This window comes from Danio rerio, chromosome 15 (assembly GCF_052040795.2).
Source record: "Danio rerio strain M-AB ecotype USA chromosome 15, GRCz13ab, whole genome shotgun sequence".
Lineage (NCBI taxonomy): Eukaryota > Metazoa > Chordata > Actinopteri > Cypriniformes > Danionidae > Danio > Danio rerio.
Window position 1 is genome coordinate 36585521 of NC_141035.1, and position 22796 is coordinate 36608316.

At 35.6% G+C, this 22796-nt stretch overlaps 1 protein-coding gene across 1 annotated transcript in view; it reads right to left on the minus strand.

The window, feature by feature from the left end:
• Positions 1–22796, minus strand: part of pds5b (PDS5 cohesin associated factor B) — a 63132-nt gene continuing 40336 nt past the window's right edge. The window contains exons 21-34 of the mRNA XM_087284427.1: positions 21419–21577; positions 20126–20194; positions 19743–19879; positions 17542–17665; positions 16729–16933; positions 14726–14840; positions 14293–14425; positions 12690–12809; positions 11147–11209; positions 10923–11065; positions 4383–4847; positions 2390–2488; positions 2196–2307; positions 1–823 (exon numbers count right to left, since the gene is read on the minus strand). Of these exons, the coding sequence (XP_087140553.1) occupies positions 788–823; positions 2196–2307; positions 2390–2488; positions 4383–4847; positions 10923–11065; positions 11147–11209; positions 12690–12809; positions 14293–14425; positions 14726–14840; positions 16729–16933; positions 17542–17665; positions 19743–19879; positions 20126–20194; positions 21419–21577 (1980 nt within the window). The 3' untranslated portion in view covers positions 1–787. The remainder of the gene's footprint in view (positions 824–2195; positions 2308–2389; positions 2489–4382; positions 4848–10922; positions 11066–11146; positions 11210–12689; positions 12810–14292; positions 14426–14725; positions 14841–16728; positions 16934–17541; positions 17666–19742; positions 19880–20125; positions 20195–21418; positions 21578–22796) is intronic.

Here is a 22796-nt window from a genome sequence, read left to right on the forward strand (position 1 = left end):
TTTATACAGAATATTTTATTGGTTCAGCAGACTGAAAAACTGATTTGGGTGGTGAGGGGGAGAATCTTCAATTGCTTCCCAACACAGCCACTATTAAAACCACAGCTCTGTACCTGCATCTCCTCCCGCTTTCAAACACTGATAAAATCAATACTGGGCTGGACAATGTAACAAACACGTTGAGTTTTACCATCAGACCAGTGTTTCTTTTATCTGCAGAGGCACATTTGCACATGCACAATCATATGCACACACAAGAATTACACAAATGAGAAGGGTTAAAAAAAAAGAAAAGGAAAGCATAAAATGACAAACAAATAATAAAAAAGGGGGAACTACAAAACGGTTATTAACGAAGCACGGTACAGAATGATATACAGAGGACACACACGGGACACATACAGTACTGCTAAAAGTTGTACAGATTTTTTTTTCCTTTACTTGGACAGATCAGCTGGTGCAATATATTTAAAGCTGGAGGTAAAAGCTATACAAGTCGCCTCCCTAACCTTGGGTGAGAGGAAAAAAAAAGTAAGAGCCCAAAAACTATTTACACTTTCTTTCTGATAAGAGTAAGATCACATGGTCGGCACACGTAACAATGGAAAAAACGAAGCACGAGTGAATTGATGGGGCAGAAGCAAACGGCAGAAAAAGACGGCAAAATACAGCGGAAGCAGACGCATGGCTCCAAAAAGTCCAAACTCTCCACAAGTTCACACTCCTCTCCTCTCCTGGTGTGTGGCGATCTCTCCAAGTGTTCTCACGTTTTGTCTTTGTAAGCGACTCATCTTCGATCTCTTCTGCCTACCTTCCGTCGCACCTACAAAACATTATTATACATTTTGGTCATATTCTCAAAGCTGATCAAGCTTATGGATGTTTTCTGGTCATTTATGATGACTATAAATATTAAAATCTGTGTGAACCAGAAGTTGCTGAGACTCAGAATGTTGATGTACCTCCAACGAAAGCGAAATATTGAGTATAGAGCAGGTTTTTTTTTTAGCATCATAAGAGTTTAAGAGTTGTTTTACTATAACATTGGCAGATTCAGATACATTATTTTTTTGTTTTTCATTAAAAAGAGTGAGCAAAATGTCTATTTGCTTTAATCGCAGGTTTCACATTAGAGGCAACAACTGCAATGTACTCATTTATCCACACAAAGGAGCCTTCTCCTTCTCTCGGGTAGATGGCGATTTAACAAAATAAAAAAAAATACACATATATACCAGGCACTTTATTAGGTACACCTGTCCACTGCTCGTTAACGCAACTTTCTAATCAGCCAATTACATGGCTGCAACTCAATGCATTTACACATGTAGACATGGTTAAGACGATCTGCTGCAGATTAAACTGAGCATCAGAATGGGGAAGAAATGTGATTAAAGTGACTTTGAACGTGGCATGGTTGTTGGAATGGTCTGAGAAAGAGAAAACATCCAGTGAGCGGCAGTTCTGTGGGCGCAAATGCCTTGTCACAGGAGGATGGTCAGACTGGTTCCAGCTGTTAGAAAGGCAACAGTAACTCAAATATTCACTCGTTACAACTAAGGTATACAGAAGAGCATCTCTGAACGCACTACACGTCCAACCTTGAGGCAGATAGGCTACAACAGCAGAAGACCTACTCCGCAAACATAGTGTTGTTGTCACATTTGCCGCGCGCACTGAGTTCAATAACAGAAAGCTGATTGGCTATTGCATGTTGGTGTCATTTGTAGTTGTAATACCGCAAATTACATTAGGACTAGTGAAATAAAAAAACTACACCACGAAAACCAAGCAACAACAAAATAATAATAATTTAAATGCGCATTAGATGTAGCATTACATGGACATCGGAAAAATAAGACCCGTGCAAAAATATTTAAGACCTAGAACAGCGAATTTAAGACTTTTTAGATTTCTAAATTTGAAACTTTTTAAGACCCCGTGGAAACCCTAGTATTAGGGAATCATGGACGTATAAAACTAACAAAGGTTACAGTTAACCAGATAAAGACTAGATTTGGAACACGGCCATTTTTGTGTGAAGTTTAACCAAATTATATTCAAACTAAGATTTTCTATCTTGTTGAAGGTGGTTCATTAAATATTCATATTCAGCAATAACAGTCTTTTTAAATCATTTGTGTGATATGCAAAATCCTAAATGTTTAACTGATCTGACTGGGGTTTTGACTGACTTTAGGTGAAGAGTCTACAGACTCGTCCTCATCCTCTTCGCTCTGCTGGACAGTGTCCATCTCCTCTTCAGACTCCTCTTCCTGATGAGCAGCAGCTCTTGATCTCCCTCCGCTGAAACAGACATGACAGCACTCAAATCATGCTTGTGAAACACAGAGGATTGCACGTAGATGCTTTCAGCCTCACAGTATACCTGGCTTTCCTGGCTGCTGTCTGTGATTTTGGAGGTCGTCCTCTTCTTTTCTGAGGTGTGGTTTCCACTGAATCGCTGGCGGTTTCGGATACGTCCACTCTGTAAACAGATGTGAAAAGAAAAGGGGATTATGAGTCTCCAGGATCTCAAAAACCCATTTTTCTACTTCATAATTTGCTGCACTGTAACCTTCAAGCAACCAATAGAACCTTGTTATATATAATTCAGCAATGACAAGTCAATCTTTCAAAGCAGGGGTCTCAAACTACCAGCCCGGCCCACAACTGACATCAAAAATATAAACCCCAAAACATTTATTTTTTATCACTGTGATTGTTGTGCAGTCACATATAGCCACTTGTGCAGACACATATAGCCACCCCCCCATGTATTAAACATTAAAATTACAGTATTATATGTTCAGGTTACTTTCGGTTTCTCTCAGAGTGCGCATATAATAACGCACATGCAGATTATTTCTGGGGCTGATTTAATTGTTGAAATATATGTCTGTAAGTGCTCTATTATTTTTACTGAAGCTCTATTTTTTTTTTAAATATTCAATTATAATCAGTTTTATACCACCTGCATTGGGTTGTACAAACACATCTCCATGGCTTACACGTTATGCTAGGGGTGTAAATATGATCATTTTGCTAATATTTGATTCAAATGGTCTCATTTAATAGATTTTCCGGTCACACTTTACAATAAGGTTTATTAGTTAATGTTAATTAATGCATTTGAACAAACAAACAATGAATAATACATTTAGTAGTGTATTTGTTCATGTTAGTTAACATTAGTTAATGTAAATACAGTTGTTCATTGTTAGTTCATGTTAACTCATGGTGCATTAACTTATGGTAAAAAGCCTGGACTTGGATGTTAATAATACATTAGTTAATGTTTAATTATAATTAATAAATGCTGTACATGTGTTGTTCATGATTAGTTCATTTTAGTAAATGCATTAACTAATGAACCTTATTGTTAAGTGTTACAGATTTTCCTTATATGCATATTAAGATTTGTATAAACATGTAGTAAAATTTGACTGCTGGCTCAATTGAACATGTTAAAGTACAAGTGAATATATACATACTTTTCCCCTATTTGTTCTAGTTTAAAAACAGAAAGATATTGAGAAGAATATTTGCCAGTAAAGTCACTAAAGTTGCCCAACCTGCTTTCTTATTTATTTATTTATTTATTTACTAATTGGCACATTAGCAACTTATGGCTATTTCATGGCAAGACAGATATACAAAAAACATTACATGATAACAACAAATTCGTATTACAATAAAAAGTTGCTTAGATAAATATATAAAATATAAATAAATAAAATTCACACAAAAAATACATTCAAAGTTAATTATGATTTTTTAAGTTCAATGTTTAATAAATAAATTAAGATTCTTCCTGGTGGTACCTTTTCAAAAATTTCCATCAAAGTATTCTCCTTATAAATAATTTGTCTTATTGTATTCAAACTTCCACATTCCAACAAAATATGTTTGATAGTAAGAGCATTTATTATTAAGTGGATACAAATGAGTCAACTTTATACTAAATAAAACACTAATTATACTAAATAATAATATATTATTGACTAACATCTCACACTTAATAAAAATTAAATGACATATTATATACATACTCATTCATTGTTATTCATGTTCGTTTATGAATAACGTTCCTTCATTGTTAGATAAATTTTATATTTAAATTATTACATATATTCCATGTTTAAATATTTCTGGTAAAATCTAAAAAAGTGGACAAACAAAAGAAAATAAAACACAATAAGATTTAACAAATGTTGCTGTTTTTACTGTATTTTTGCTCAAATAAATTCACTCTTGCTGAGCATTAAAAACATCAAATATAATTCAAAATGTTACATTTGAAAAGAAAAAAGTAGTAAAAAAACAATATGATAATTAAAATCTGCAATACAATTATTAATAATGAATATAAAATAACTCACTTTGGTTTGCGTCCTCGTCTGCCTTTGGGCTTGACCTCCATATTCTCACTGCCTGCGTCTTCCTCCTCATCCTCGTCCTCTTCCTCTTGCTGCTCGTCCTCATTGTCCTCCTCTACAGGTGGGGCGGTCTTCCGGCGGCCCCGTCTGCCTTTACTGGGCGTCTCCTCCTTGGCAGCGGCTGATTTCGGGGGTCGCCCTCGTCGTCCTCTCTTAGGCGGACTGTTCTGCTCATCTTCGGTCTCCAGGTTTGCCTCTGCTAAACTGCTGTCTTCACCCCACTGGTCTTCAGCATCGTCGGTGCTTGTGTTTGCTGCTTTCTTCCGGCCACGTTTGGGTTTGGACTCCTGGCCCTTGTCGTCCTGACTGGCCCCTGCGCCCCTCTTGCGGCCCCTGGTGGGCTTTTCGGTTTCTGACGGGCTCTTCATTGAAATGTCTTCATTCTCACTGTGATCACCTGAGTCCAGTCTGAGGGTCAGAAAGGAAACAGAAAACTGGCTGTTAGAGGATTTAAAACTCCCTGTCCTGCTGCCAAAGCTGCTCTCAACAGCTTATGAGGCACAGAGAGCTTTCTGATATGTTGCTAAGATGTTTTTTTTTTTTTTTTTATAAAAACTGTGGTTAGTCAAATCAATAGTCCAGCCTTCCCACTATTTCATAAACACCAGATTCAAGGACTTTAAAGGACTTTTTAAAGCTCCAATAATTTTAAACCAAGCACTGTTGTAATTCACACCGCCAGCATATGAAGCACCATAAAAGTCCTAACAGTACTTCAGTTACACTTAATATTTACAATAAAATGTCTGAGTATGAGATTTTAAAGGGGTCATGTTTAAACAGTCATGTTTAAAGAACTATAATAAAATGTGCTGAGTTCAATACTGATAATAATTTAACACGGTTTATTAAATATTGATCAAATTATTTCAATTTAAAAAAAAAAAAAAAAGGAATTTATAAATTTATTTGTTCTGTTTTTGAAATAAGCACAATAAAATTGTTCAAATAACACCATAAATTTAATTTCAAATTTTAATTCAAGAACCTATGTACATTTAAGTACTTTCTAGGTCTTGAATCCATATGTCTGAAATTCAAGCACTTTCAAGAAGTGTAGAAATGCTGACAGTCAAATGTGACAAAAAAAGTTCAAATATTTTTTACTGTTGTCAACAATAACAAAAAAAACATGTGCACTGCTGCTGTAGACATTTAAAACTGATCAAGACTTTTCATTAGAACTCTCCCAAAACCAAAATGTATTGAACAATATACATTTTTACAATGGGGTATATGCACACAGACTTTTAATTTCAGCCAGCCAGCCTAATCGCTTAGGTGAACTGCCTTTCCATTAAAAAAATTGCCATGCTTGAGGTCTGACTTCTTTAAAAATCAGTGACCTTCACTGATAGATATAAAGTGGGTCTCAGATCGGACAATGACTGCATTAAACTCAATTTGTCTTAGTCTTTCTTGCCACGTCTTTAAAATATGACCCCAGTATTTTCAATCGCTGGAAAAGGAACCTTATGAAATTGAAAATAGTCAAATTAAGCTTTTCACTTGATGCATATAATTGGCTGAAAAACACTAGCTGTGCACATATCCCATTACATACATAACCAATTTTATCACTAGTAATATTGATGTACCTAAAATGTAAATTAATGTGTATAAAAAAACTTTGTAAAAAAATAAGAAACTACTTAAATTTACTACTGAGACATTTCTTCCAAATTTAAAATAAAAAGTGTTAATCAGAGCATTTTTCTGTAAGCAAAAAGGTGACAAGTTTTCAAACATGTCTATATGGATTTTTTTATACACACAATGCCAAAATTTGAACCTCAGAAGTGTTAAGTAACCATTTTTTGGTAGAATAACCCTATTTGGTTAAATCACAAAAAAGGAAAACTACTTCTGAAAATTATCATTTAAAGTGCACCCATGATGAAAATCCTCTTTGTTAAGCTGTTTGGACAGAACTGTGTATTAGGGTTGTAACGGTATGAATTTTTTACGGTATGATAATCGTCTAAAACAATACCACGGTTTGACGGTTTCGCGGTATACGGTATGTTACTGAAGTTACAAAATAATAGAACAGTGAAGCAAATTTGACTTTTTCCAATCAATATATTTTTAGTTACTATAAACAACACCACTTACAATGAACAAATAAAAATAAGAAAATAATAGATAATGTGTCAAAGTCCAAATAAACATGGTGGAAATCCTCAGTAAAAAATAGATATAAATATTTACTTTACTATAAATAGTTACATAACGAAACTAGATTCAATATGGAACATCCTTAGGTTTTATGTGCCAGCATGGATATGGTTGTCTGTGGATTTGGATATTGTTGTCTGCAATGCAGACAAACAGCTGCACCTTCATTTGCGTCTTTTGAAAACAGCAAGAGCAGCAGTTCGTCTTTGCTGTGTCACTGTTTTGTCATGTTTCTGTGCTGCTGTGCATGCAAAAGTACTTAGTATGAGAATTATTTCATGCAAAACTTTTTTTTTTTGCGTTTTATTTAGTCGCGCATAAATGTATGCTTATCTCTCATTCCGTGTTGTTCAAAAAGCTTGGTCCACAAACAAAAGCGAAACCTATGCTTATTGGTTGTGATATAGCGAGTTTGAACCAATCTGGGCATGGAGGAGGGACAATGCATCAATGTATCATGACTGGTTTGTTCGGAGACACAGTGACGAGCGTTTTTTTGTCAAATCAGCGTTGTCAAATTTTGATGACGTAACCGCACTGATTCCGGAGCCTCTGAAAGTCGCGGATGTTATGTGATACAAAGCTGAGATTCTCTTCTTTATACCAATCTTTGAATTGTATGAATCGGATCAGCGGATCAAAAGTTATTAAACATTTAAGAGCAATACTTATTTTTAGCCGCGGGCAGCTGTCTAGGTCTTTAAGGGTTAAAACCGTTGATATGCAATTGTTCATGGTATGATAATCGTGCACATTCAAATCGTGGTAAACCGTCATACCGGTATATTGTTACAACCCTACTGTGTATAGGTATAGTGTGTCCACAATCATATTGGAGTGATATAAACACAATAAGTCTCTTTTTTTAGAATTTACTAACATTAAAATAGGATCCAAATCCCAGTGATTTTGTAGTTTAAAACATTTTTAAAAGTGAACATGTTTGTAATAATGAGTAAAATCACTATGTAATTCTAACCCGCTATAATCACATTAGCCGCATGTCAGTAAACGCGCATATGTGTGTATGTGTGAGCACTGCAAACAGCATTTGTGTGAAACTCATCGTTTCACAAAGGCTTGAATAGACTCCACAACAAATACATCAAATAAACTTACTTGGTATTTTTGACTAGAGGGTTATTTCAGCTTCATCCGAGTCTGTTTCTGTCACTGACTGCTGTTTATCTGATGTATTGTAGGAGAAGCAGTGACGCACGTCGGAGCAGTGGGCAGGTAAAAGAAGTTAATTTGAATTTAAACCCACAAGCTACAAAAACAGCTACACTGTAGTCGCATAATAAATAATCTTGAGCTTTAACTTTACAGAGACATTCTGGAGACACAAAGGTTTATCTTACATCTTGTAAAAGGGGTAAAATAGGTGCCCTTTCATTTCAACTTTAAAAGTATAAAAAATATAAATCTAATTAATTTCAAATCTTCCATAAACATAATTAAATAAATGTTTTTATACAATTACAAATTTAAACTAATTATTTTAAAAAATGGCTTTTAATCAAATATTTCAAACTATTTTCTGATACATTTAGAAGTATATCCACACAATATTTTTTAATTAATAATCAAACTTCCAAAATCAAAACCAAAATTAATATTAAAGATGAAATGAAAATAAAATCAACCTTGCTATTTTTATTTTACTTTTGTGCCAAAATGAATCCCCATAGCACATAACAGCGTGACTCAAGTTACTGTATTCATTCATCACCCGCTTGTCATGGTCACATTGTATAAAGACACCTACGAGTTTGTCCATTATAAACGTTGAGTCATCTCAATGCCATGGAGCCGTTCGTCCCCGAGCGCTTTCAGAGCGACCCAGGTAAAAGGAAACAGCAATTACTGAGCCTTCGTGACGCAGATCCATGAAATACTCCTTTCTAAAGAGTTTCAATGACACCTATTCAGCAAGCGACTGACTCCGAATTTGCTTTTAGCCATGTGTCGGTGCTGAAAGACAGTATGACTGACCAAAAAACAGTTCATTTAGGCCACAGAGGAAACTTAATACCACAGCCAGATTTTGCAGTATGAATATTTATTTTAACAACATGCAAAATGGATTCAGGCTACGTTTAAGATCAGACCGCAGACAGCTGAGGGTTTATAACAATATTACCGTTTTTAGAAAATAAAATGGGTCTGGTGTTATTTATATTGTGTGTGTTAATGCGCGACACCATTAGCTTTATGGGATATCTGGAACAAATTCATGCTAGAGATCACGCCAGTTTTTAGGACCCTAAAGGCAAGAGTTTTAGAGATTTAGGGAACAAAATTAATTTCTTCGTCAACTCATGACATCGATTCCAAAGTGATCATATAATGCATTTACCACTGCACAAGTAAAACATCTATAAAGTGTTTGCACATTAGTATTGGTGTCGAATGAAAGACATTTTATATTTGTATAGGGCTTTTTTAAGTTTTACTGTTTACACGTTTCACTCTATAAACATTTGTTCAGGCCCGAGGATTAGATTAATTGTTGTTCATACTAAATAGCTTTGATACTTATTTTGACCTCTTTCTGTAAACTGTAAAAAAGTTTTAGATTTGTGAAGTATATATTTTAGTACAGTGGTCTCTCGTCATAAAGCAGCTGACCTTTTGCGGTCTCAGTTTCGCAGATTTTTTAGTGCAGTTTGACTTGCTTTTTTTTTTTTTTTTTACAGCGCATTGTTCTGCAACCTGATTCATTCAGTGTGTCCTGCACCATAATTCATGCATTGTGTTCTGCGTCCTGATTGGCTGTAGACCATTATCAGTTCAGAATGCATTCAGCCTACCAAATTTACTCGAATCTTTGATTGCTAGCAGTGTGACTCTAAAGTGCTGTACTGCAGTGGTTCTCAACCACCAGGCTGCGGACCGGTACCGGTCCGTGGATCAAATTGGTACCAGGCTGCAAAAGAAATCATTAATTATTTCTATTTTATTAATTATCTGTGTCTGAACAATCTTTTATTTTGAAAAGTCTTTTTATTTTGAAAAAGGACTGCATTTTCTCTCTTATTTCTAGGTCACTTTAGCGCCCAAATTGAACCCACAAGCAGCAAAACGAGTCTTTGGAAAGTTTCTTTGCTAAGGGTAAAAGACACAGTGAAGAATCCGCAAACTGCCAAAAGAATGGATCTGCAACCCATTTGACGACAAATCAGGTGAATCCACCATGGCTGTGGAAGACTATCAACTGAGGGAGATCCCAAATGACAGCGGCCTTTTATGGGCCGTTCGCATATCACGTTGTTTCTAGAGTTCACACAAGTTTGTTGTTTCCAATGGAGGTGCGGCTTGCGCGCACAAGTGGCATGACGCGCTCGCACCTTCCAAATGCACCAAGTTTAATGAATCCAGCTAGCGCACCACGAATCACATGACAAAAATTGACCGATCAGCTTCAGCTTGTATGGAATATACACATTTCGGTAAGACTAATCATCTCAGACAAACACAGAACAGCCGAACACTGCAGTGCTTTGTAATTTTTACCATAAAACATATATCAAAGTAACAGCATATATCAGTGTCTTCCTCTGAGAAAATGGTTGATGGTCGCCAATCGTTGACCGGTCCCGATGATAAAAAGGTTGAGGACCACTGCTGTACTGTATGTTGGCAAGTTTTTCCCTTAACAAACTCTATAATGTCGACAAAACATTCTGCACAGTCAAAGGCAACCACGGTAGCACCTAAAAGGCAAAGAGTGATCCTAATCATTGCATAAAAGACTTCTGGACATCCTAAAGACAGGTAGAAGTTACGTGAGTGCATAAACAAGAAAGAAAAGTGTGAAAATGTTTATGCTTGTCTGACAAAATAGTGTAGTGAGGTGTTTTACAACCTTAAAACATCTATAATAATTGTAAAAAAATAAAGCTGACTACTTTGCATATTTCACCTCTCCTCTTGTCAGCTATTTTTTTTTTATTGGAATTTGAGTAAAGAGAACTATTGTCTGCAAACATTTTATTAAGTGCTCCCTATTTTACACTTAGAGAATATTGCAGTATACATTAATGCAAATACTGTGTCTGGCAACTTTCACCCAGTGTTTTTAATATGGTATTTAAAATCACCTTTAGATGAGTAGTCACTTGCACAGTGTGTGAAAACTTTTTCTAACCATGATATGTTGTTCTCCAATAAGCAAGATAAAGTGTCAAATTTCACAATTATAGTCAAATGATCACAATTAATGGGCAAAAATAAACTGAAGAACATTTTTGCTCATTTTAAAGCGTCCTTGCTGAATTAATTATGTAAAGTTGTGATGCTGACCTTCCTTTACTGCGGCCGGGCGAGCTGGGGTTGGAGTTGCTGCTGGCGTTGCTGATGGTCTCCATGCGTGAGAGTTTGGTCTGCAGTTTTCCTGTGGCGGACAGCGGCTTGTTCACAGCACCCAACACGTTTGCTGCCTTAGGCTGCAGAGAATCACACAGTCAATCTCACAAAGTTGCTGGACTGAAGAACATTAAAAGCTAGAATAAAGGGCAAATATCTACCTTTCCTGGGGTGAAGAAGGACTTCATCTCAGGAGGCAGGTAGTTTTTCGTGTTGCTGAAATTCTGAAAGGCAGCGAGAACGTTGAGCAGTTTAGTGATCAAGCAGGAGAAAAATCTATTTGAACAGACATCTTTTTGATTTGACCAGCAACTGATTTATACTTTCTAGCTGCCAGCAGCTGGGATTCTACACCTTTCGAAACAATCAATTGCAGTGGCTTTTGACAAAGATTTCAACATTTATTTTTTTAGACTGGACTCAAAAAGATCATTTATTTTTAGGGCTTACCTTCAAAAGGAAACGCTATTGACCTTATTCTGCAATTCGGAAGTGCGCTCGTTTTTGCGATTAAGAACTCCTGATTTCCGATCGGAAAAATGACTAGGAATAATAAACGGCGGAAAAAGGTCAAACTACTTGATTTGCAAACAAGTGTGTTCATGAAATGTGGGCGATCACCCAGAGAGGCATCTTGGAGACATTCCTCCCACCCACCCTCCTCCTCTTTACTTTCATCCACGAAAGGGCAGCACAAACGCCAGCATCTTGCTAGGTGTGGCATGGAGACAATCCCACCGTCGCCGCTCTCTACTTTCATCCACGAAAGGGCAGCCTGAACAACGTGAGGGCGGCACGACTGTCATTTGCCTAGAGTGCAAGTTTAGCTTGCGCCGCTACTGTCATGACTACACAGAAAAATAGAATAATATAATAAAAAAAATGTCAGTTTGCGAACATCAACCAGCATAACGAGCTGTGTTAACGTCTAAAAATCAATGGAAGTGAATGAGCTCAAGCCAAAAAGTTTCCAAATGCTGTGCCAGCTCGCACTCCAGGAATAAGGTCAATATAAACTATAGAAATTTCAATGACTACTTAAGATGTCACCAATTTGCTGTGTGACTTCTCTAGGAATGTGTATTTTTCATGATACATGAATGAAGAATAGCAGTTCATTAGAGACTATAGGCCTATGTACACTAGGATGCTTATCACCAATGTTGACTAAATATCACTAAACAAAAGGTGCGAATGTGAGAGTGCACACTGACAAGCAACATGGCAAGTGTAAAGGTGCCATTTTAAAACAATTAAAAACTGTTTCACTCTATATACATTTGTTCAGGCCTGAGGTTTAGAATAATTGTTTCTAGTAAATACTATAACTAAAATCTTTGATATTTATTTTCATCCCTTTTTGTATACCATTTTAGGATGGTGTGAGGATGCACACTGATGTGCAAAATGGCAGGTGTAAGTGTCATTTTTTTAAAATCAAACAAACAACAACAAAAAACCCTGAGGTGTTCTTCTTAACCCAGCACATTAAAAAACTTGGTGTCGCACAAAACTAGTCTAGCACAAATATCTAACAATAAGGATGCATCGAGGCAGGATGAATGTACAGCTGCTCGTTTCATTGGTTTCTGAACACAAGGAGAAATCATTCTGTTATGCACGTCAGCCATAATTTCCCTTCCACCCTTCTCTATACAACTCCCTGATAATGTTTCGACTGAAAGACCTTCAGTAGTTAAGCACCTTGTCTGGTTGTGTGAAGTAGCGTGCAGGCAGTACGGGATCTTTAGGCGACTCTAGACTGTATGTGGTGCTCTTGGAGATGACGATGTTCATGGCTACATCACACACCGTGTACAGTTTCTGGGAAGAGAGATAAGAAAACGGTAAATAAACACTTACATATTTACAGAGCACAGATTTGCTAAACAATGACTGTTGTGTATTTCTTTTATTTATTGAAGCAATAATACAAAAAAATTATGTCATTTGAAATAGTGAGTTTTTCTTTGTGCTGTTGTATATGCCTTTGTTGTGGTTCTCTTTTCTCCACCTCTATCCACCGTCTCTCCAACAGGTTTCATTTTCAGCACACAGGTGCGATAAATGAGGTGTCGACACATGGAAGCTTGCCGGCGTGTTTGTGAAGTCCATTTAAACTAGACTGGGAGATCGTTCATAGAGTCTCCTCTCTCCTGGCTTGTTTTGTTTATTTGTGAAAAAACTTGAGTTGTATTTTCTCAGCGATATTGTTGAAATTTAACACTGATTGTTGACTAATTTAGATCTATACAGAGACACGTGGTGAGAAGGATGCCTTTTTGTTTTGTTAAGTTTTGTCATGTTTTGTGGTTAGTAGGGAGGTAAGTGAATGTCATTTAATTTGTACTATTTCATGTGCAGGTAAGAGGGTTTAATACTTAGTTGTTGAGTTTTTTGTTTGTTATTTTGGCCTTTATTTGTTATCTCCTTTAAAGTGAAATGTCAAATAAATTTTGACTACAGTTTTTCTTTGGTCAGTCGTCTTTGTTGTTGTTTTCAATTGAACGGAGATGAAACTCCAGGTTCCTCATTAATTTAGAGGTGTCCTCTTTGTTTTTATTTTTTTATACACAGTTACAGATCTGATTTGCTTTGTGGAGCTGTGCAAAGTTAGATAACAATGTCTTACAATGAGAATGGGGTATATGGACAGCTAGTGTTTTTCAGCCATTGTTAAACTTCCTGTAAAGGATTTATGTGACCATTTTAAATTTCATAATGTTCCTTTTAAAGCATTAATGTTATAATGTAATTAAAATATAATCAGTTAAATAGACTGAAGCATTCATTTAAATGTTAAAGCATAAAAAGAGACGAAAGACTGTTTAAACGCTAGTGCCATCAGGAGCAGCTGGCTAGTGGAGAAACTCCATTGAAAATGCGCATATTTTAAAGACATGACACCGAAAAATGTAATCTAAGTCAGGTAGTAGTAAAAAAATAAATAAATAAATAAAAAAATTAAATAAAAAATAAAATCTTAAATGTGTCGATTTTGTATGGGACACCAAAACATTGGAAGCACTTGGGCTGGCTGGCAGAAAATTTAAAGGTCTGTCTGCATATATCCTATGAATACTAGCAAAAGTCAAAAGTTTTAATCAACCTTCAATTGTTCTAAATTCTTGTGGGCTTCTTTATTGAGAACTACACATAAACATTTTGTTAATCAAACAGGTTATCCTCTGTATGGTTACCAATATTTTTTTAATATATCTTTACATTATGTAAACCTTACCTTCATTTTTTATTAACTGAAGAAAGCCTATGAAAATTATAATCATAACCCATCAGAACCACAAACCTCATTAATCTTGGCATCATCCGGACACTGTCCATCTTTTGTCTGTTTAATGTTTTCCACCATTTTCCTAATAAACGCGTGGCTGTTGTTTTCGTTTTTGGCCATTAGGATCTCCAAAACAAACCACAAAGCCCTGAAGGAAAAGCAGAAGATATGAAGTAGGGAAAAGGGAGAGAGAGAAACATCATTTTCAAGATTAAAGGCAGATGGCAGCTCTGAAACACAATTTATCAGTGTTTTTCGGCAGCCTGCCAAACATCTAACAAGCTGCACATTTTCTCCACTGTTTATGAAAATCTGAAGGGCAACATATTGGTAACGAATATCTCCTCTAAATTACGTATCTGACATTTTCAGAGCTTGAAATGACAACCTAATGAAGAGATAAACATTCTGCTAATTAAAGTTGGAAGAAACGCTTGCGTGAACTCACTCTTTGATGTCTTTGAGCTGCTCGATGTCCTGGACCTTCACATAATCTGGGTCGTGGACCAAAAGGTGAATTGCATATGGCACCACATACTCCGGGAGGAGAGATATCAGCTTCTCTGAAGTACAAAACAAACAAACAATTGTTATAATAAAAACCCAGGCGTATTCTCTTCACATTTTACAACAGAACGCTGCGGAGCATGAATATGAATTACTACTGGAAAAGGTTCACATCCTCCAAGGGCCTGAAACTTGCAAATCAAAAGTGAAAAGGCTGACGTGCTATGAATTAATTCCAAGAGTAACAGATAAAGAAAGCAACACAATGCTCTGGCGAATCCACTTGACAGGACAGACATAACAGTTGTGTCTTTTGCATAATGACCCCGATGACCAGGATGACTGAAGATTACATTGTGCTAGAAGATGCATGAATAACAACTAAAAAGATGACTAGCATACAAACACATCACAAGTCTTTTAGAAGAGAATATGATTCTGTGTCTGGTTCGGTAACAAATCCGGTCCGGTAACAAACTATAGAAACCCATTATAAAACCCTCAGTGAAATGCTCAACACTGTAAAGTTTCTGGGGATTGGTACAACACTTTTTGAACTATTATTGTCTTGAAAAAATTATATTGTCAATTAATGCTGATTAAGTTACTTATACATAGATCGTCACTCAATAAAGGGTTAAACAGGGTTTCTGCAGGTTTCTTGAAGTTAAATTTAAGACTTTTTAAGACCATTACCCATTAAATTTTAGACTTATACAGGGTTAAACACTAAGGATTTTATTCTAATGGCCCAGTTACTTCTGTAAATTACTTTTGTATAAATGTAAGATCATGTAAAGGGATGTGTTGCTTTAGTTTTCTTTCTCTCCTTAGAGACTTTAACTAGGAGATTTTGCAGTAAACGCATCTAACAGCTGTTGTTAATTGTATCTTTTTTGCAATAAAAACAAATACTTATCTAAGAAAAGGTTTTGAGATGGATTATTGGTGATTTGGTATTGGCCCAATTGGGTAGCTTTACTTGGACACTGGAAAATGAAGACCTATTTAATATGGTTTAAAATGATTTAAGACCTACAACACAATATTTAAGTGACATTGAGACTTTAAGGCCTAAAATTTTATTTTGAAATTTAAGACATTAAGACTTTGCCGAAACCCTGTTTAAATTAACCAATGGTCTTCTTGCAGTTTGGTTTGAAATAAAGAATACCCACGTCCCCAAAATATAATCACAACTGTCAAATAATTAATACCTAGATTTGTTGAAAGAATTCACAAGTAATAAAGAATTCTTGCAAAAAAAGTGTCAAATAATATAAATACTCTTGCATTCTGAAGCAAAAAACTCCTCTGCAAATAAATTCAGTCATGAATGTTGCAATCAATGCGACAAGAAAATGAATGAATGAAGTTGATTCTCAGCATTACATTTAACTATGCAAATGTTGCATTTCATTCCTTTTCACTGGTTTACTTGAAGCAGCACTGAGAATAACCCATCACTCATCTCTGTTATGAACGTAATAGCAAATCACATGAATTTAGATCAGCTTGTCTGTGTGTGTGTGTGCTCTGCTCTCTTACAAATTCTATACACATCTTAAGCAACAAAGCAGAGATGAATTAAGTAAAAGATTGATTTAGCTGCCTCAGTGACTAAAGTGATTGAAAGTGCATATATTGTACTAAAGTATGCTGTCACTGCAATAAATGCCTTTTCTCAAAGTTATGTTGTTATTAGATGAGATAAAATTTGGAATAGCAAAAAAGAATTGACATTAGAACTATGCAATGATTATAAAATGGATAAAAGCTAATTAATAATTACTTTAATTCATATCCAGCTTAAAACTAATTAATATTAACTGTTGCTGAAAAGGATTACAATGCTCTGTGAATTAGATTACGACTCTTGTTGGAAAGTTGGAAAATAATTAATAAAGTACAGCTTCAATAAATAAACAAATGTGCCATCCTTACCACTGACTGCTGCATGCTGTTTCAGGTATTCCCTGCGGAGGTTAATGTTTTTGACCAGGCATTGGCGGGCATGTGCCCTGCGCTCTTTCACCGGGTCTTTGGCACACAGTGTGAACACAGCCAGATACTCCAGCGGCAGACGTAATCTACAAAGACCTTTGTGCAGCTTTTGAGCGAAAGCCTGTCGCACCTGGTAGCACTCGTCCTAAAAAAAACAGACAAAAGGATTTACTAGACGTTTAGCTGATGCTTTTAATCAGTGGCTTAAAAAACGCTGCAAGAACAATAACCCTTGAGCTACCTGAGCTTAAGAGCCACCCTTGAGCTTCTGAAGTGAAGACTATTCTTAAATCCAGGTCAACATGAAATCAAAAACAACCCCATTTACTTTTACCATGCACACTATTAAATTTACTGTGAAATAGTTCTGAATGGTCTTCTAACAGAAGTAGAATAGCTTTTGAATGACCATTCAAACTAAAACTACATCTTTGTCTGCAATAAAAAAGCCATTGTTTTCAAGGGATATAATCATGTGCGCTGAAGCCTATTTCTGATTTTATCGGTCAGTTTGCAGCCAACAGTGGCTTCATCAAACACGTACGGGTCATAAACTTGATATCAAATGACATTTTTTAAAAGAGTGTCTGGTGACCAGAAATGCATCTAATCACTACAGAACCAACGGCTCTGCTGGTCGGAGAAGAGTAACCCATTAAAATGATGTTACGGGAACTTCTCTTTGACATTAAGATAAAAGATGAGTCCATCAGTCCAGTTTGCAGTCAGATAATAAGCCGGTGATGGTCTTACGTTGATGACGAGGGCGCAGAGCTGGTACTGCTCCAGGGTGATGATCTCATGGTAGCACGGCTCCTGAGCGAGACGAAGAATCGCACAGCCGGCTGCCAGACGCAGACGAGACATGTCCGGCTTCCTGCACACCCACACACAGAGAAGCAGCACGTCAAATCACTCCCGAAATATATATAAACCACCAGTAGTACTTTGCCATGGATATCATTATTTTTTAGAAAAAAAGTTTTCAAACATAATTGTAAAGCGTCTTTCTAAATGTAATCCAACATTTGTTGGAAAAAAATGTGTTAGTATACACTGCTAAAAAATTTAAAAGTTTAAATTATGATTATCAATGACATCATGTTAACATGATTTATTCAAAGTGTTATTAATTTTAATTTATTAATTTGGTAATTTAACACAAATAAATTATAGGAGTCTGCAAAACTGCATCATTAAATGCAATTAATGTCACACAGTCAGATGACTTGGGCAGTCGGGAATTTATCAGCATAAGCATTTACAACCAATTGTAACCCTGAAACACTTTCACTTGATTTGGCTCCTGTTTGTGATGCGACCATTTTAAACGCCAGGAAAATGTTCAGTTCAATGATCCAGTGAGCAAATACATTCAGTGCAAACAATGAGCAATCAGCATACAGGGCTCGAAATGAACCTTTTTGCTTGGTAAAAATGTAGGCGCACCAGCCAAAATTTAGGCACACCCACCAAAATTATGAGCACCGTTACTACATGTTTTATATTAATAGATTTATTGCATTTGAAATCAACACTAGTTAAAAATTAACAAAAAGAAATGAATCTGTATGCGCCCACTGGCCCTTTTCACGGGTGGTGTCTGATACTGTACAGATGATATTGACATATAACTTATTATTTGCATATGTCATCTTTAGAGCAATAACAGTCTTCGTATGAGCTGCAATATTAATCTCAGTGAACGCAAGATGACAGTGAATGCAATGTCAGTTGCACGACTGACGATAACATAAAGGATTAAATAATGTTAGAATATCTCTTGCTTAAAATGTGTAGCCGTGGCAAACACTGTTACCTCAAAACTCTGTTCCATGGGCTTTACGGTGAATGGTTTTAGTCATTTCATAGCGGACTCACTGGAAGTCTTATCCACTCTTCAAAAAGTGTAAATGGGGGATTAACATTTACCACATGACCACATTATTTGTAACTTTAGGTGGTTTCTAAAACAAAATCAGTCAGTGTTATTTTTCATTCTCTCGTATCCAGACCTTTATGTTTTGATTGTCAGGATGATGTTAGGCCTATAGTAATAATAATATTTATACAATATAGTTATAATGATATTTATACATTCAATTCAATTCAGCTTTATTTGTATAGCGCGTTTACAATGTAGATTGTGTCAAAGCAGCTTCACATAAATGGTCATAGTAACTGGATCAGGGTAGTTCAGTTTTTAGTGTTTAAGTTCAGTTCAGTTTAGGTCAGTTCAGTGTGGTTTACATGATCAAACTAGTGTCCAACTTACTAAGCAAAACTAATACTAATATTGTTTTAAAAATGGCTTTGTAGTTTGGGCCCAAATAAACATTTGTTGCCATTTTTAATTGTGTAAGTTCATTTGATTGAATATATAAAATCGGTAGATATTATTGATGCATTTATTGGGTAAAATTGCTACTTTTACTGTCATTCAATGTGTTTTTGGTCATTATCAATGCACTGTCACTTTAATTGCGTGTGAGCAGCGCGGCAAAAATAGACTGAATTTCTCCTAAATACGCGCATGGAGTGAACATTTTACAGTGAAAACTGGTCACACGGCAACAATTTATGCACACCAAATATATTTTAAGGTCGCATAAATAAAATTTCAGGCGCATATGCGACAAAAATGATCGCCATTTCGAGCCCTGGTATATAAAAACCCTAAACTAATGTATAGAAACCCAGCAATTCAACTGAAATTTGTATAGCACTTTTCACAATAATTATTGTTCCAAAGCAGCTTTACAAAAGCTGAGCTTAATTTTTTTTTCTTCAGTATACTCCATGGAAACTTCTGGTGCTGCTAACAACATTGTCTAGGGTTTGAGATACAGGAAAGCTTTTCTGTTGAAGGAAAGGACTTCTTTATTGTGTTGTAAATTGGATTCCACAGCGAAGGTTACTAGTGAAGAGTTGAAAACTATGGAGACACTGCTCACCCCATCTTGCCCTGCTCCGTCAGATCTCCATCGCTGCTCAGGATTGCCGTCAACATCCGCAGAGTTGAGTTTCCAGATTTACTCTGGTTGTTCTTCACACCGAGCAGCCAGCGTACCATCAGTTTCAGACCCTGAATCTGAGACACACAGAGACAGAAGTTTAGTGAATACATACTTTACTCTCTACTATCATCTCTTGCCAATTCAGGTGCCATTTACTTGCAATGTAAAGGCGAAAAAAAAAACTAACCATATTATATGGGAATCAATGCAACACAGGCTGAAATGTGCATCACTGTCGTACTTTCTTCAACAGAAAGGAATAATGCATGGCACAAGACAAATCTTAGCTGAAGTTTTGATTTATTTACAGAGTGTCTCACCTTGGCTGATGTTTCAGGAGAGACTTCGTCATCTGGGACCCACAGCTTGGTGGTTTTCTTGCCAGGAATCTTTGCAGCAAACAGAAAATCTAGATCAGTATCAGATGCCTCAAAACCCGAGAGTGAGGAGAATCCTTTACTGCTTGGTCTGAAAGTTTGCTAACAAGGTTATGCCTAAAAATAAACACTACTTGTTATAGAGCGGAGAAGACAAATGATATGCCACCCCTATGTGTATTAAAGCGCACAGATTGTTTTAAACCACTGCATAATGAAATATAACTGTGCCCACAAGGTCAATCGAATGAGATCAGTAAACAAGATCTCGTCTTTTTCACCCATTTGCTTTTGTATTTCACAGGGTTGATTTAAGCCTTAAGCAAGCACATCCCCATGAAATCGCATTGATTCAATAAGTCTAAATTAGTTCATGCTACAGGCAAATAAATACACAACACATGCATTTTTAATGCTGTCCTCTCAACTGGCTAGGATAAACATTATTAGCAGGGCCTTCACAATCCTGTAATTTTAGCTAATAATTTATTGATACAGAAATAATTGTGCTTAATGATTTCTAACATCTAACGTTTTTTCTCCAAAGCTAGCAGAGCGAACTTCACACAGGCCTTGAGAGCAAGTCATTTATTCTCAATTTAGAATAAAATAAATACATTTCCTTTAAAACTTAATAAACAACTGGTAAATATTGGAAATGTAATATTTTTTATTATCAATAAATATTGAATTATTCTTGAATTGCAATATACTAAAAGATTATACTTAATACAGATTATATGCAGGAATCAGAGAGTGAAATTCAAAACCATTTTTAAGACTCTTTCTATACATTTTAAGACCTTATAACTACTTTAGGTTTCAACCGAAAACACTGGCAAGATTTTATCTTACAATATATTTACTAAATATTAATGTAAGAAATTAATCCAAAGCTAAAACATTATTCATAAACTGAGTAAAAATCTATTAAATCTAACTAATTCAGTAGATTGGTGCCTATAGTACTGCAGAAACAATGGTGTTGCCTTAATTACTGCAGTAAACAAAGCAGAATGATGTCAAATCTAGTAGGATTTAATTCATTTTATAAACAACACAGCATCCTGATATTCGCAGATTTAATTCAGGCAAACTTTAGCACACAACCATACATTGCATAATCAAAAATGATATGATATGCATTTTTATGCAGTGCATCACATTGATTGCTGTATCCTCTCATCAAAATTCAGATTATAATGCAGAACAGTAATGAGCAATATTATAACTTACCCGGTCGTTCATTAGCAGGTCTTTAACGATGAAATTGGCCACTAAAGATTTGAGCGGAGCAGCAAACTGTTCTGGGGCCAGCATGGCCAGGTGTCCCAGTGTCGTTAAAGGCGTGATGAGCTGCTCCATGTTGTCTGTGTCTAGACCCTTATGCAGAGGCTGCAGCACATAGAAAGCAATTGGTTAAAAGCAATTCAGATAAAACGTTAAAGAAATGAAGTGAAAAAATGAAGACTTTTAAACATTAAGAGCACTATGAATTCAATTTTAAAACTACATTCCACCATGCTGCTCTCATTAGCAGTTTTATACAGTAAATTATGTTATGACTAAACAAAATACGGCTGCACAATATTGGAAAAAACTGATGTTGCGATATTTTATTTTTCTACGATATAGCAATATGAATACAGTTTGACAAGATAGTTTGATTTGACGGTTTTGAACAGTATTTAGGTACAGAAATGGAAAAATCAGAATGTTAAAACATGCTTTTCTTCAATGGCTTTGTCTCGTTTTTAGTCCAAATATCTAAAAATTATTGGATCAAGTAAAAGTTGTTTTGTTTTCAACTTCAGAAGAATGAAATCAAAAATTAATAGAGCAGGTTATTATCTTGTTTTCACTTTGAAATGTACATACTTGCACTTGGAAACAAAACAACATGTCTAAAAAAAAAAAAAAAAAAAACCTTTTTGTACCAATCATATAAATTCTATATAAATACAGTAATTAAATACAGTTTTGTAGTTTCTGGTCAACTTGAGTTCAGACACAACATTGCAGATAGGGTTGCACAATACATTGTTTCATCATCGATATCACAATGTGCGCATCCGCAATAGTCACATCACAATCAGGGCTCGCAAAATTCTGTAGCCAAGATAAGTTGGTTAGTCATTCAGACTTTAACAAAATAGCATTCATTTTTAAACTATGCGAGTGCACACATCTCGGTGAAAAGTGCATGTTGAAGCTCGCGCAGAACAGATGCAAATGCTTAAGATAGATAGAATACACGTTATAAGTTACTAAAGTTAACATTATCTGTCTGCTTTTTTGCGGTTATTAAACAGCATCAGTAAACAATTGTCAGTCAGTTTGTAAAAGGAAATGTCCAGGTTTTTTTTTTTTGACTTGCGCTTAAAGGTATAGTTAAAAGGGCAGATACACAAAAATGAAAAGTGAACCTACTGTTTACGCCTTTCATTTGTTTCTACTCTGTAACCTATTTCAATGTGTTTATAGCTACAATGTTCACTTAACATACTTTTGGATATTTAAAAAATATATTAAATAAAAACTTTAAAAAGTAAAATAGTGCAATTTTGATTATTTAAAAATTAATATATAGCCTACAACAAATGTCATTGTGTTT